We start from the raw sequence: 16,360 nt of genomic DNA, 5'->3' as shown, positions 1-16,360 counted from the left end.
AAACCTTTGAGTGGGAAAGTTTGTTTTACTGTATGCAGTATGAGTATTATTGTGATAGCAGCAATAATGAAAACTGCCCATAGACATACAAAGTGTAAGCAGTCAGGAAAATCAAAAGTTTATTGATTAATTTTAACTCGACAATGCACAAAAGTAAATGGTGAACCAAAAACAAACAAATTATTCCGAGGAATGCTGTTTGTCATGTTAGTGGAGTGCCAATACAGTTGTGTGGTTTGCAAGTCGTTGCATGAGATCTGCTGAAATCAAAGCTCTGCAATTTATTTTCCCGTCTCATCGGCGTAATATACGAGCAGCCTGTCAGCTTCTTTCTTCTGCTCGTGTTTAGAATTTAGCTGTAGTATTTGAGGCAGATCAGATTGTGTAATTGTTTCTGATAAGTTGTTTTCTGATAAGAGTTCACATTTAAAGTTTGACAACGCAAGGTGTATGAAATGTATTGCATTTAGAGGAAAACTGGCTCAGGTTTGAACACTTCTGCTGTCGGGACAAAGAACAGAGGACTCGTGGAGGCTTGACTATTGCTTTGGTAAAGACAAAATGTAGTTACATAGAGTCTGGAGATATAAAAAGCATATTTTTACTGCTTTCCATCTGAGAAAGTTGAACAAATCACTGAATTTCCCCCCAAAATTTGAAGTTTAAAAAGAAGAAAAAAAATACATATAAACTGTTAAAAAATGAATGTAATCTTCATTTTTAAGGTGGGTGTTTTGCTTTTAGCACCGCCCACCAGGTGCTGCTACCATGTTAAAAATCATATTGATTTATAGTCTTCAATGTTTCCTCAGAGCAAGAAGACAATGACGTTCATGTTTGGTTCTCTGGTCTTTTTCAGTTTTCCAGTGGAAGAAAACGAAACACACATTAAAAAATAAGAAAAATCAAACTTTTACAAACAAAAGTAGGTATCATAGTTATATAATAGCAAACTTCTTATTACTAATGAGCAACTGCAGCAAGTACATGTTTATCAGAAAACAGTCGATCCTGTGTGCAGATATGTAACACGTCACAGCTTTCCAGTGACTCCAGCTTGTTTAAAATGAATAACATCCAGATTTCATTAATAACTTGCATCATTCCCAGAGAACCAAACCTTTGTTTCTGTAGATCACAAAGAAGTACAACATGAACAGGAAGCATAAACATTCAAAGGAAAAACATTTAGAATAATGGCCACTTCAGAGTCACTTTACATCTGTTCTGCCAATGACTGAGCAAAAGTACCTTAAAAATACTGTTACATAAGTATAGTGCCTCTATGTAATATAAATGACAGTGAATGGGGAGTGTAGTGGTTGTGGCTGGATCTTAGAGATAAGAATAACACCTGGTCAAACAACAGAACTACTGAATATTAACAGGTCAACACAAATACAGGATGGAGGGCAGGAAGGAAAATCTGTATCCAGACTGTATGCTTACTGTTTCTAAACATTTTTCCCTCTTTGTGGAAGTATATTTGGAAAGCTCTACTCTAATTTCTGTATGCCACCACAGTCCACAGTCATGATGTTTAGAAGCCATATTTGGCCTGGGTCTGTCGGCGGGTTAACCTGTTTTCTGCCCAGTTATTTTTCAGCTCCAGCTCACGTTCCTTTGCCTGTGAAACAACAGGGAAAGTAAGAAATGTTGTTTATTTGAACAGATTTCCAATAAGAAGACAAGAGATGCAGCTACGGTGAGCTAAACCATGTGGGATCAGTAAAGTATGCAAACCTACTCCGGGTCAGACTACAAGAGAAGGAACACCTGTGCATAACAAAGCTAACACTAGCATTCTGGCAGAGATAAGGGCAACTATTTAGCTTTTCCTAATCCTTTGTGCAGGCTTCTTTCTTGCAGCTTATTGCAGCTAATCACTGGCACACTGCAGGTGACAACTAGGCTTTAGGTTAGCTCTGTACAAACAGGCCACCAAGCAGAAGTATTACATGTCTACACATGCCGCACAGAGTGCAGATTTCCACTCTCACTTTCAAAACAAGCAGAAAAATCATCTGTGAAGTTGGACTGTGGCTACAAAGTCTTGAATGAAATTGACATCATACAAATGCACAATGTGCGTTTTAACAGCACCCACCTGGTGGATGAGATAAGTTATCTGATGCTTGCGTCGCTGCTGTCCTGTAGGTTGTTCTCCTCTTTTCTGTGGAAAGGTAAAGAAAAGCAGGTGTTACAAAAAAAAATTTATGAAAATATTCCATCTTAAAATCATCAACATTTTAGTGAGAGGACCATAGGACAATCTGTTGCAAAAACAAAAGAGGAAGCGAGCCGATCGGGTCACCTTGCTAAAGGACTGCCGATGCTGCTTCTCTTCGGTCATGCTCTTGGTCATCCACTGCTGGTTGCCGCTCAGCTGGTCGTCGCCTTTGATCTCCAGAAACTTCACCTCCTCTTTGCCCCTGTTTCTTTTCCCCTGCAGCCGCATGAACTGCAGGACAAAGAAAATACCGGTTAACCAAAACCTTTTCTTAATTAACAGCCTCTAGTTGAGGACAAAACAATGATAACACCAGAGAGCACAAGTACAAAAATCAGTCTATGTAAATAATAGAATTTGCTCTGATAACAAATAAGAAAAATCAGGCACACAAGTAGCATAGTTCTTACCGCTTCATCATCAAACATGGCTGAGTTGCCGGGCTCTTCAGCCTCTGCTATTCCCGGGTTGGGATCTTGGTAATATGGCTCATTGTAGTATCCCTGTTCAAGCAAAAAGACATAGGATAACAATATAATTCATTCATGTTAGCTACATTGTGACTCTTGTAATTGAGAGTCTGACACAGCATTCATACTTTAAAAGATATCTTTATCTTAACTGGAAAACACTGAAATGCAGGCTTGTCTGAACTAACATGATTTATGACTTATTAGGATAAGCTGGCATCATCTAATTGAACATAATGACTCAAGTTAACAGCATGAATCTGATACATATGTACAGTATAAAGTCATTATTACCGGAGGAAAAGCCTCTGGGCCCGCTATGGGTTGTTCATATTCATTATATTGACCTCCCCATGCGCCACTTGTCTCATGTTTTCCCCCAAAGTCGAGAGGGGCATCCGACTGCCCCGGTTCATCAGGAGCTGCAAAAGGAAGGGGCTCTGCAAGGGCTCCTGGCTCAGGGTCCAAGCTGGGGACGACTGCAGGTAGAGGTTGAGAGCTCTCGCCTAGAGAAAAGTAGTTCTGTGGGGTTATGTCCTCTTCATTATCCTGGTCATCTGAAGCTATCTGTCTAGCCAGCTGGAGGGCAGCTGATTTTGCTGCAGCTTTGATGGCGGAGGGAGACGCACTAGAACCAAGACCATGCGCAGGGGTTCCAGGTTTGGGTGCTTTCGGTTCTTGCCGTTTAGTTAGCGAATGAGGGATCAGAGGTCTGTCCGTCTCCTTCACTGTCAGGTTTTTGGGTTGTGGCAGAATGGAGGACAAGCCTGTACCTGCACCCTGACAGAGAAAGGAGATATGGGTTGAAAGAGAGAGGAAATGGCAGCTACATCACAGGAGAATGTTGTTACACTATGAAATCTGAGGAAAATAAGATATTCTTTGTCACTGGTTCCTACTTTTTTTTATTTAATTTTAACCTCAATTAAAGAATAGAAACAATGAGAAGAGTGAAGTGGCAGACCTACATCTAAGCTAGAAATCATATAACGTGTATTTACATGCGAACCACTGTGCAAGCCAGGTTAATCTGCAGTATTTTATAACAAATAAGCATTTAGATTTTGTGTACACAAGCCTATAACATGTTTACAAACTCATTACACTGAGGTAACATTTTATTCAAGAAACAGCATAGGGACCTTTCCCCAACACCAACATTGGTGCCTCACTGGTATATATGTATGTTGGACTATATCAATGCCTGTTTTGTATTTTTACTATTTACTACCATTTTATCTCATTCAGAAATACGTTTATTCCACATTCCCACAAGGTTGATTGTGTTCATGTGACGAAAGTTTTCTCCCATTGAAAACGCTACGTCCAAATGAACACAATCAACCTTTTGGGAATGTGGAATAAACTTCACATAACTGCATGTGTCTGATATCCTTACCTGGTTTTGTAGTTTCTTCGTTGCTGGTTCGTCATCATCTGAGTCTGACTATGAACAACAGGGTTACAGATGATGAATTAAAACCTTATTTTGTACAAGAGGTATGAGCAAACAGCTTGAAGTAGCTCAGTACTCACATCCTGCCTCTGGATCTGCGGCACGGTGATCTTGACGGGCTCTGTCCGTTTCCTTGGCTTGGGTAGGCTGGAGAATAAGCTTCCCTTAGATGGCTGAGGATCTGGATCATCGGCTGATGAGCTATCCTCTACTGCAGTGATCAATGCTGTCTTCTTGGCTGGCCCTTCGGTCCCTCCTGCCGATACCGGTTTTTTAGGAGCAGGCAGGAGTGAGAAAAGCCCTCCTGCGCTGGGTTTGCTCTCCGGCACAGCAGAGGTGGAGGTTTCCTCTGAGTCACTCTCATCACTGCTGCCATAGGCGACTAAAGACATGTTTGCTAATGTTATTAAAGATGAGCAATCTGCAGAAACTCGTGGACATGGATAACTTCTTCTCCTTGATCGCAAGAAGCCGTACTCACACTGGCTTATCCGACGAACTGACTTCTGTCAAAAGGTAAGGGAATCTCTGATCGCTAAAGATGCGATTATAACGACATGAAGCCGAGCGAAGCTGTAGTAGAATATAGCGCAGGGAGTTAAAAGGGGTCGCCGCAATGAAACGACTGACTTAAAGCTCTGTCCAAGTTCGCAATGCTAGCCAGTGTTAGCTAGGCCACCGCAACAAACGATATCAGCTAGCTGACCGCTGTGTTCCAGAAAAAAAAATCAGCTCTCCTTAAAAGTGCTATTATAAATAAAACAGCAGTTGTGTTGTTTCACATCACAATGCGCAACTTTACTGTGTTGTTTCGCCAACAAAATAAGCTCGTTTAGTCCCTTGGCTCCATCAAAACATTCGCCTCCATCGTTCGTGATCGAAAATGCGACAACTGCGCAGCTTTTTGCGCAACACTCTTCTTCTTCTCCTCCTCCTTCTTCTTCTTTGTGTGTTTAACGGCGGTTGGCAACCAACGTAAAGGAGCATTACCGCCTCCTACTGTTCCGGAGTATGGGTCAGACAGTGAGCTTACAATCTGTATCCAAAAAACAACACAAAACCAAAAAAAAGACCCTACACTCTTTCATAAACACCTATATCCTCCAGAAACCCCACCAGTTCTCTCACCTGTGCCCTACTACCCTCCAACACACTCTTCAGATTAAATTCCCCAATTCCCCGCTCCTTCAATCTATTCTGCAGAACTTTCCTCTCCACATCATAACCCTCGCACCGCAGTATTACATGCTCTTCCTCTTCTCCGCTTCATTAATCACATTTTAAACAACTTCAGACCACTATCGCCCATATGGCTCGAATAGGGAAACAATATGATTTCGAAGCACATCTATACTTTTGATTATCAGGACTGTACCGACAACTGCCGTCAACCTTTAAAATATTCGTATTTTTTGCTTTAGATTTGTAGTAAACTGTTCTGCTTCAGTAATTTTAAATGTATACATACTTAGAGCAGCAAAATTATACAGAAATCATAAAAAGTGAAGACTTGAGCATTTATACATGTTGTCCTCTTTTACTCTTGCCCTTCTGAAGAAAATGCCAAAACAGTCTTTAAACAATAAAGTTGAAAAAAGAAAGAAAAGAAAATCAGTGACCTCAGATAAGATTCATGGGTGTAGAGAAGGATGATAGACAGGAGGCTAGTGTGACAGAGGAAGATAGATTGAGACAGAGGCGACCCTCGAAAGGGAGCAACCAAAACAAGACAAAGAAGAACAAGCCACAGTAATGTTATTGTTTATTTCAATTTTATTCATGAACTGACACTTCATGACAGGCAAAAGGCAAACTAGGCAAAAGCTCATGAAATGCAGTATATTCATATTAACACACCTGGAGTAAAAATAGGTGAGTGGAGGAGAAATGCTCAATGTGCAGCCTCTCCAGCTCCAGGGTTAGCTGGAGAGGCTAACCCTGGAGCTGGGTTAGCCTCTCCAAGCTAACCCAGCTCCAGGGTTAGTGACAATTGTCATTGTCTACCCATGCACATCACAAAATTGCAGCAAACTGTGTACATAATAATATTCACATCATCAAATGGGTGATTAATTGATTGTCATGTGGTATGGTCTAAGCCTATCAAAGAACTGGATGAGAAATATCATGTTAGCTAGAAGTCAGAAACAGGATTTAAACCTTTAAGCTTCAATTAAAAATGTGACAGTGGAGCTGTCTGCTTGTTGAACTAACTGAAAGAGTTTTTCTTTCAGACTTTTGCACTACAGGAACTTTAGTCATATTAAATTTGAACACTGTGGTATGTTCACAGGACTTTAATCTCTCTTTACATTTTTTGGTTAATCTAAGATGTGCTGTAGTATGAACCACAGTTGTGCTGAATAAGACCTTCACAGGATCACCAGTGTGACCACCAAGGCCAGCATTACACAAGTGTGAGATAAACATCTGCCATCAACGATGATAAGATTGCACAGGCTCTTGGTCTTACCCAGTGGAAGGATTTGAAAAAAACTGTATTAGAATTTAGAGCCTGTCAGAGTGCCTGTGTTATCTGATTTAGCAAAAGTTTGTAAAATGTCCTGGTTAGGTTAAGCTTTTGTTAAAGCCCACTTGTTAAAAATCACAGTCCTAGTGGGTGTCTTGTTTTTCAAAAGCCAAAACCTCCTTGGTGGACGATCGAAAATGTCAATACATAGGAAACCCCCTGAATCTGGTTGATTAAGAAAAATAATTAAGTTACCCATCATTACTTACTACTAATTATCTTGGACATTTGTACTTGTTTTTAACCAGATATTTAACTCTTAGTTAAGTTCCCTATTAAATCACCTCAGGTTGTAAACACATTATAAGCATGGCCCTTTTAAAAACCTTTTGGTGAAGTCTGAATTGTAGTCTCAGTTTTCCAGGTGCTAGGTGCTGCTATAGCCCATCTGCTTTAAGGTTGCTGTTCATTCAGAGATGCTCTTCTGCATACCTCGGCTGTAACAAGTAGTTATTTGAGTTTCTATTGCAATCAGCTGAAAGCATTTCTATCCAGAGAAGCGCCATTCACTGGATATTTGTTCTCTTTCAGACCATTGTCTGTAAACCATAGAGATGTTTGTATAGGAAAATTACAGGATATCAGCTTTTTCTGAAATATTCAGACAAGCCCTTCTTCTTTTGGCTGCTCCCTTTGGGTTCTCACAGCTGATCACCTGTCTCCTTCTCACCCTGTTTCTTGTATCCTCTTGTATGTCCTCCTTCACTACATCAGTGAAGCTCCTCCGAGGTGTCCCTCTTTTCCTCCTGCCTGGCAGCTCCAAATTCCAAATGTTTAGTCCAGTATATCTAGCAACCCTCATCTTCACATGTGCAAACCATCTCACGCTTGCTTCTCTAACTTTGTCTCCAAAATGCTCAACATGAGCTGTCCCTCTGATGTGCTGAGCTCCTCCAGCTCAGCTTCTTGTCTTTTAGTCAGCTGTTGCTGTTATGTGATTGGCTGATTAAATATCTGCGCTAACGAGCAGTTGTACCTAATAAAGTGGTCGGTGTTGCTTTTAGGTGAGTTAATTACTGTGGTGCTTCGGTCAGCAGGGGCGCTGTGCCGCTTCAGGTACAGGGGGCGCGTCTGCAAGGGGAAGCGGGTTTCAATTTCAAACCCAAATAGTCCGAGGGACGAGCCAGCGGCTTGTGGGAAAGCGCTAATACGAGATAGTTACACTACCGCGTTTAGTCATAGCAACTCTAACACTATTCAGACCACATCTGTATATTTGCCCCACGTCGTGGTAAAAGTGCGTTACCCGCCGTGTCTCCGCTCCAGTTTTCCGCGCCTGGGGTTGATTTTTATTCTGGATAACAAACCGTCGCCTGCCTGGCTTGCTTGCTGCAGGTGTTTTTGACGACTACGGATAGTTTACCACATTAGTTACTCACGCACATATTTACATCTTACATTTTCAACATGCCGAGGTCCAACAGGCAAAAGGAATACAAACCCGGAGATCTTGTGTTTGCTAAGATGAAGGGCTATCCACACTGGCCTGCAAGGGTAAGTAAGCGCTCGTCGTTGCATATCTCATTTCCAGCGTAGGGGTTTGGTTTTCATCTCGTTGTGCCTTAGCCGCTCGGCTCCAATCACTTGTTTACCTGCGAGGCCTGTAACAGCCGCTAGCTGCACGAGTTAGCCTAGCGCGGCGGTGCCGACCATCCACATACATACAGCTAGCCTACTGTAAACCACTGCGAATTTCTTTCTGGAGATTCATCGCAGAGTAGACACCTCTTTAACCTCCCGGGCTAACAAAATATTAATGTTTTTGCCAGTTGCTCTTTGCCGCCTTTTGTGTGCTGGTCTTTTTCGTCCCTAGGGGCCTTGTAAGGCTAACTTTGAGCTGTAACGGTTAAAACGAGCACTGTGGTAACACAGCATTGATTACTAGTTAACGGTCATGTCGTATGCAGCGTTAACGTGTGCTTCGCTGCAAAGATGGGCTGCTACTAAGCCACTTTGTGAGTTAGCAGCTCGCTAAATATAAGTTCAAACCGCCCCCCTTTCTTTTTAACTGTTGCTTTACAGACTAATGGCTACTTGTGAAGCCAAATACTGTGGTACTTTGTAAACACGCCTGCCCAAACGTTTCGAGAGATAGCAACTCGTAAAGTCGAAATTAGTTCCATTACGTTAAAAAAAATGCTCCATGGTAATAAAAATAGTCACGTAAGACTATAACGTAATGTCTAACTGGCACTGCGGTCAGCATTTTCCTTGTCATTCAAAAGAAAAAAGTGAGAAAATGAAGGGAAAAGCTGCTCTTGGAGCACTTTTAAGTCATGCTTTATACCAAATAAATAAAAGATGATTAATGCAACCAATACGTTATTTCTGTGCATGCTGCATTACAGCTGAAGCAGGAAAATGTGAAAGCGAAGCAGCATGTAATCCCATCAGCCACATTTGTCTTGTGCAGTTGAAAAGGAAAACTTAGATTGCAGTTTTCAGTCAGTGTTTCTGCCCTTTGGTTTAGCAGCCATTCATAAAAGTCAACTAACTGTGTCTACCTGCTTTAAAAAAATCACTGTTCATTCATTTAAAGAATAAATATATAAAAAGAAATGCTCTATAATCTGCACTACACCACCTAGTATCTGTTTTGATCTCTGCATCTTCCCTCCTTTTTCTCGGTCTTATCACCCCTGCCTCATGTCAACAGGCTATAAGCCCGGCCCCACCTATCCTGACACAGTAGTCCTATCTGGGGATGCCAAAAGGCCTGTGTGGCAGAGGCAGAGCCACGCCACGATTGTCTATCATAAGAGTGATTACCTGTGCCGCTGCTAGTGCTGTGCTAATTTAAAAGCATGTAAAAAAATTGGCATGTCCGAGCCAAACACTGTGCTGAAAGATGGTAAACAGTAAAACTTTCTCCAGGGAGTTTGTGGGTGCATCAAGATGTGTAATATGTTTCAAAAACTGCTTGTTATTTAGTACTCTACAAGAATTTGCAGGTCTTTGAACCTAATTTAGCTTTACTGTTTAAACTGTTTGTTCATAATGAATTATTTGGAGTATTTATCCAGGATCTAACCTAAAGGCATCATTTGCACAAGTTTTCCACTCTTATATACGGTGCATTATTTTATGATGAAATAAATTTGTGTAACAGTGCGCATTAGTATTACTATTGTTTGTATTTGTGGTTTTATAGAGAAATGACCTAACTCTTTTGCCTATCGTTTAACTTTAGAATAATTTTAGTATTTATTAAAGTATTGAGGTGATTGATTTGGGGGGTTTTGCCAGCTTTCCTTTTAAAACAGCTGTGTTGCTAATTCACAGATTGACGAGTTACCCGAAGGAGCTGTAAAGTCGCCTTCAAACAAGTACCAAGTGTTCTTTTTTGGAACACATGAGACGTGAGTATTTTTCCATTAATGTTGTCACTTTTAAATTTTTTCACGTGGATGCAAAATGGGAAGAAACTTGGATCATTTGTCAAAAGTTTTTTTTAAAAAGGGGTGTGTACATATTTTATTTTAAAAAACTAATAATTGACTGTTGTAGGGCCTTCCTGGGGGCCAAGGATTTGTCCCCATATGATGAATGCAAGGAGAAGTTTGGAAAAGCAAACAAGAGGAAAGGATTTGCTGAGGGACTCTGGGAGATTGAGAACAACCCCACGGTCACGCATGAAGGCTACGAGGTAAGTAGATATGAAGGCCACTGAGGTTAGATTTACACTGTGTTGATTGATGTATCCTATTTTAGCTTGGACACCTGCTGATTCATACCAGTGATTATCACACTTCAGCTCATCTAATTGTTGCCAATTTGGGGATTATCGACTTTATAGCCCACAAATCCAGTGACTTTGTGAACAAGGGTTTGCCAGTTGTGACCTGTAAGTGCGCCTTTGGCTCTCCCACCAAAGGCGCACCTCTGTCTGCTCTGCCCAATGAGTGGCAAAGACGAGCAAGCAGCAGCACAAGTTGTGGTTTGTGGTTTGTACTGTGTGAGAGAATATTGAAAGGGGGAAATGGCATAAGCGGGATGTTTTTCTAAACTGGCTTGAAACACAAAGAGCTGGTTTGATTCTACACCACCGCCTGTTCAGCGGCCACATTTGCTGCTTTGTTTTGGTTTGCTGAATTTATTTTCAACATGTAAACAGTTTCCGGAAGTAATTTGGGAAGAAGGACTGCTACAGAGTTGGGTGAGAGCAAAGATTATTATAAGTAACTAAAGCCAAACTAAAAGTGGGTGTGAAAAAATATCATAAATGAAAAGTGAAACAATGTTATGTGCATAATTACTGAAATGGCATTTTACAGAGAAAATATCTTTTAATTTTAATCTGAAATATGTCCTCTCAGCAAGCACAAACAGGCTCTGGTGCAACTGTTCATTGATACTGGAATGTCTCAGGGATTTTTAACATTGTGTATTACTGTGTTGTTTTAAACTTATTAAATTTTACAATCTGACAAATACCCAAATACACCCATGCTATAGTAAACTAACTAAAACTAGCACTGAAACTAATAAAAAGAACTGCTAAAAAAATAAATTAAACAATAAAACTAAACAGCAACTAAATCTCATTGAAAATGAACTGAAACCACATTGAGTTGAAAGCACAACTGAAAATACAAATAAAAAATACAAAACTGTAATGACACTGATCAGAGCACACTCTGCTGGACAAACTATGTAATGTAACCATTTATCAGTTACTCTCAAAGCTCACTCAGCTGTTTATCTGGAAGTTTAACCTCTACTACGTCACTAGTGATACTGTCACACCTTGCCATTGATGGATAGATCTAGACTTAGTTTCCCCATGTTTCACTAATGTGCAACTCTTTGCCTGTAGTCATCGAAGAAGGACAACACATCAGAAGGAGCAGGGGATACGGGCAGTTCAGAAAAAGCAGATGCAGAAGGCAGTAGTGACGAGGACGAAGGAGCCCTGGTCATTGACGAGAAAAATGAGAGGGGAGGAACCAAACGAAAAGCAGAGGAGTCCACAGAGGTGAGGTTAAACCTGACTCACAGTCCAAGTTCACTGTAAAGCTGTCTGATGCTTATCAAACTTTTAATAGACCTCTCCGAAGCGGCCAAAGGATTCAGAAGCGGAAGGTGATTCTAAAGTAGACGGCAACCAGTCTAACATGGAGCCCAAGCTCAACGATGTGGCTGGACCCAAGGCGACTGCTCCTAGTGAGTCGAAACCAGAGGCCCAGGAAAATGCAGCAGAGAAGGTAAAACCCTCTTATTCATTTTGGTTACCTGGGAAACATCCCTTAAAATGGACTCGTGGTGAGTTTGCTTTTTCATAAGAGAGGAAAAATACATGCATATTCACATCAAAAAGTGGGGCAGGTGCTCGGCCAAGAAAATGTGTCAGCAGTTCAATTTTACCTGAACATACCTGGCCTTCCTCAGACCATCTGAATCAAAATAAATTAACAATGAAAAAACAAAGTAGAATACTAATAATTCAACAAGTTTGTCTGTTTTGGCAGGTGTTTAATGGACAAAGATGGAAACTTTTCTGAAGCCACCAAAACACCAGCAAAACTTGAAGCCATTCCACATGAAAACGTAGCTGTTTCCATGTGCTGTGGCCTTTTGTCCACATGTAAACGCTGTTATATAGCAGTAAAAGCCAGTTTCTGCATTTACACGTGGACAAGAAAGAAGTCCACATGTGCCTTCTTCCTCATTTCACGTACTTTTGGTACTTTTTGTTCAGGTGTTTTCAGTCCAACTGCCATTAAGTGCATAAAGTCAATGTCGTAGTCATGCAGTCTGCTTTTGCAAACATTTGTTAAAGAATGGCTCATTCTAAAGATCTCACTGAATTAGTGTGGTACTGTAATAGGATGTCACTATTTCAACAAATCAATTTGTGAAATTTCCTCCTCTCTGGATATTCTGCAATCAACTGTAAGTTGTATAAGTGCAAAGTGAAAGTGTTTAAGAATCACAGCAGCTAAGTCATGTGAAGATGGAGAGCAGATTGCTGAATGTGGAGTGCATAAAACGCTCTGCTGATTCAGTAACTTCAGAGATTAAACCTCCTCTGGCGTTAACATCAGCACAAAACCTGTGCACTGGGAGCTTTGTTGCCGAGAAGCTGCTGTAGGTTTACTGTTTTGGTGGAACAGCACTTTTGTCGATATAGTGTATTGTTGTTTTGGGGGTTTTTGTTTGTTTTTTAAACATGTGGACAAGTTCTGAAACTTCTGAAAATTAGTTAAGGAAACTGTCTACACACAAAAAATTATTAATATAAAAAGCCAGTGCTTACCATCATGTATTTTAAATAAACTTGATGTATCAGTAATATTAAAAGTACATTCTCCACGTCTTTTTGAATTTCAGGCGGTGGATGAAAATAAAATGAAATAAATTCTTTAATTGCTTTTCCCTCTTGTTCCCACAGCCTGCGACAGACAGCGCTTAACATCGACTCAGAAGAAAACCACGAACCTTTGACGCTTTTCTCTGGAATTTAAGCATCAACACAATTACCTGCAGGATGCCAGATTTCAGCCGTTTAATTAATAAGAGAATTTTAAAACAAACAAATAAATTAAAAAAAAAAAAACAACCTAAATGTTTGTATTGAGAGACAAACAAATACTCATTTGCCATTTTTTGGGATATCATATATCCCAGAAAGAAAAAGTTTGCTAATCTGATTTCAAAACAATTGAATTGAGCACTTTAGGGCTCATTTATAAATGGGATTTTGGTGTGTATATATTTTTTATTTCTAAGTGCAATTACAACGACTGAATGCTAGGTGTCAAAACATTTTTCAGCTTAGAGGGGATAAACACTGAATATATGGTAAATTTAAGAAACAAACAAACATTAAAATCACAAGGAAAAAAACATTTATTTGACAAATGCTCCCATTTGATGGTTTTAAAAAGTAGATATTGTACAGGCGACAGAACAAATTTTCATCAATGCTCTTAGCTTAAGTTCATAATTTTACTGCTTCCATTTGTATCACCTAGCTTTTCAGCCTCATTTAAATCATTTATTCATTCATTGGAAATATGATTGAATATTCAGAGGTTTTTTGTTTGTTTGTTTGTGTTTTTTTCTGCCCCCATTAATCGTTGTCTGTTTTGCCCTACAACATTTGTTGTTTCGGTGTGTATGCTTGATTGCGAGTGACCAAAGTACGTGATTCATTTCACAGGAACCCATATGTGGAATTAATTATGTAAACCCCTTTTGAGAAAAGCAAATTTAGCCCCCTCTGCTACTCAGTTTAGGCTTCAGTCATGCAGGCCTAGAAACCAGTTGGCAACTATCTGGCAGCCACTTAAATGTGTATTCCCAATCACTTGGTGAGAAGTTGCTGGCAGTTGCAAGGTGAAACTGATTGCAAAGAAATATACGGAGCTGCACTGAAAACCTGCTTTGCGTGCTCTCAAGTTGCTGTACTTGTGTAGAAGATGCCAACTTGTCTACAGACATTTGTCACCTAGTTGCGTAGCTGTAGTAAAACACAACTCAGAAACTGTTCCCCAAAAATGTTGGGTGCAAACTTGTATTCTGAAGTCGGAACGTTCTTCATTTCCACTTTGTGTCAAACTTTCAAAAAGTTTCACTTCCGCAGAACCATTAGTTGGCAAGTGTTTGCAGACAACTCGGTGTCTCCCTCCCAAACTACAGTAGACTGTGGTAATCTGCTAGTAACCAAATGAATCACAAGGAGGGATTAATTGTAATTCTAACAGATCTAGAATTAGTGACTAAGGCCATGAACATAAGAGTCAAGACAGAAAGCTGTTCAATAGGACCAGAAGTCTATTTGTAATTACAGTTCAGATAGAATGCAGATTTAGGGCACTTCCACGTTAGCTTCATCCATGTTGTTTACTGATATCAGGTAGCTCCAACCTCTCGCCAAATGGTCAGAGAGTGCACGTTTCTTCTTGGTGACCGGAGGTTGCTTGGGAGTTACCGACCTGTCCCTAGGCCTGTGTGACTGAGGCCTTACGTAAGGAGACATTCCTGAGTGATGTTCTGTCTGAGCAGAATCTTTAAACTTTAGCATCAGGTTTCCCAAACATTGATTAATTCTAGTGGCAGACTTGGAAAAAAATTTAGAAAAAAATGCTGGTGTAGGCTTAAACCTTATCTGGGGAAATTGAGCCTTAAAGGTAATGTGGAGCAGTGGTGATGACTGCAAGGGAAAGGTTGTTGGCATCACCCCTCCATGTGGAAATTATCTGGAAAAGTCTTCTAAAACTCAGTTTCATGTTGTGATTTCATGTTTAGCTTATAGTAGTTCCACTGTTGCTTGAAGCTGTTGAAAAAAACCTTGTGTTCAGAAATGTATTCTCGACACCTTCGAAACGAGTCGCTGATCTGGACTGCACAACGTGAGATTCATTGAAAGAAACAAGAAACTGAATATGGGTAAATACAGAGAGTTAACCATTTGTAAATCTTCAGTTTATGACTTTCTTTTCTTGGTTTCCCACCCTCTTAACTGGAATACTAATCTGTTTTACTTCAGTGGTCTTATTATTTTGACTGTGAAACAAAGTTGTGACGTGTTTTATTCCAACATCTGTTTAGACGACATGTTCAGAATATGGTGTTATTTTCCACTGTAACAGTATCCCAAGGGGTTCGGGCCCTTTCACCCACGCCATTTGGATGTCATCGTCATCGCTTCAGTGTTCTTTCATGTAATTAGCAGCGTTAGCTGATAGTTTATCACACTATGAACTTTTAAGGGAAAGCTCAGCTCTGAATGTTGTGTCGAAGATGGCCACCTTCCCATCGCCACACCGCTGATTTAAAAACCTTAAAATGGTCAAAGGCCGGATCTGGAGGTTATTCAAAAGTTTAATTTGGAATTAAAGTGTAAAACTTTGTTTTGTTGTTGTTGTTGTTTTTTTTTTGGGGGGGGGGGGGGGTAGCCTTCTGTTACTTTTGGAAGCTGCCATTCATCTTAATCTGCTGCTTTGTTTACTATTGTAGTTGCCAGACCATTTAATAAACATGTTGATTACAAAAAACCACTTGTTTCTGCCTTACTTAAACTAATCTAGAGTATCAGCTTTCTGGTAAGAACCTAAAACAGTCACATTAGTTGTGTTTGGTTTTAACGATCAGGATTGTCTATTTTTGAGTCAGTACAGTGCCTGCTGAAAACCTAGTATTATGTGGGATCTGTTGCTCTAAATTGAGCTCAGAGCATGGGAAAGGCTACTGTAACTTTACAGAACAACTAAAACTAATTACTTGTTTCACATCTAATTATTGTCTGATTAAAAAAATGCAGGAAATTAACAATGGAACGTGTTTTGTGTCTCTATGCAGCTGCCACAAATAATTTGCTGCTGACGCAGAGCCTCTCTGTGCGGTTTGGCCCCAAAGGCTGTGGTAGCTGAACTAGTTTTGTTGTTATGTAATGTGTCCTGACAGCTCTGAGTTTGCCGTGGGGTTAGGTTAAGCACAAGTTGTTTTAACTACTGCATTAGGGCGTAGATCCAACCGTGGGCTGAAACTTATTTTGGAATGTGGTGTGGTGTCTGTTCATCTGGCTCTCAAGATTAATGACTGTGTCTGTGCTTACACAGATTATCTTTATTGTCTGTCTTTGTAACCCAGAAAGGTAAAAATCTGTCTTTCGCTTGCAGCAAACATGGATGTTTACCAAAATCCAAGGTCAAGGACAAACAGACACATGT

The 16,360-nt window shown here is 40.2% G+C and overlaps 2 protein-coding genes across 2 annotated transcripts; one reads left to right on the top strand and one right to left on the bottom strand.

Annotated features, from left to right (window-relative positions):
- Nucleotides 1–93: 93 nt before the first annotated feature.
- On the bottom strand, nt 94–5,363 carry prcc (proline rich mitotic checkpoint control factor). The gene is made up of 7 exons (XM_085148177.1): nt 4,237–5,363; nt 4,100–4,147; nt 2,995–3,480; nt 2,641–2,733; nt 2,315–2,461; nt 2,108–2,173; nt 94–1,627 (listed from the first exon to the last, which is right to left on the bottom strand). Exons 1-7 carry the CDS (start codon nt 4,546–4,548, stop codon nt 1,541–1,543), a joined length of 1,239 nt encoding a protein of 412 aa, XP_085004303.1. The 5' UTR covers nt 4,549–5,363; the 3' UTR covers nt 94–1,540.
- A 2,361-nt stretch (nt 5,364–7,724) lies between these two features.
- LOC146493151 (hepatoma-derived growth factor-like) lies at nt 7,725–15,685 on the top strand. The gene is made up of 6 exons (XM_085148181.1): nt 7,725–8,180; nt 9,969–10,045; nt 10,194–10,332; nt 11,503–11,661; nt 11,732–11,890; nt 13,078–15,685. Exons 1-6 carry the CDS (start codon nt 8,094–8,096, stop codon nt 13,096–13,098), a joined length of 642 nt encoding a protein of 213 aa, XP_085004307.1. The 5' UTR covers nt 7,725–8,093; the 3' UTR covers nt 13,099–15,685.
- The last annotated feature ends 675 nt before the right edge of the window (nt 15,686–16,360 follow it).

This window comes from Neolamprologus multifasciatus, chromosome 22, assembly GCF_963576455.1.
Source record: "Neolamprologus multifasciatus chromosome 22, fNeoMul1.2, whole genome shotgun sequence".
NCBI classification, from domain to species: Eukaryota; Metazoa; Chordata; class Actinopteri; order Cichliformes; family Cichlidae; genus Neolamprologus; species Neolamprologus multifasciatus.
This window is presented reverse-complemented; position numbering and strand designations above follow the sequence as displayed.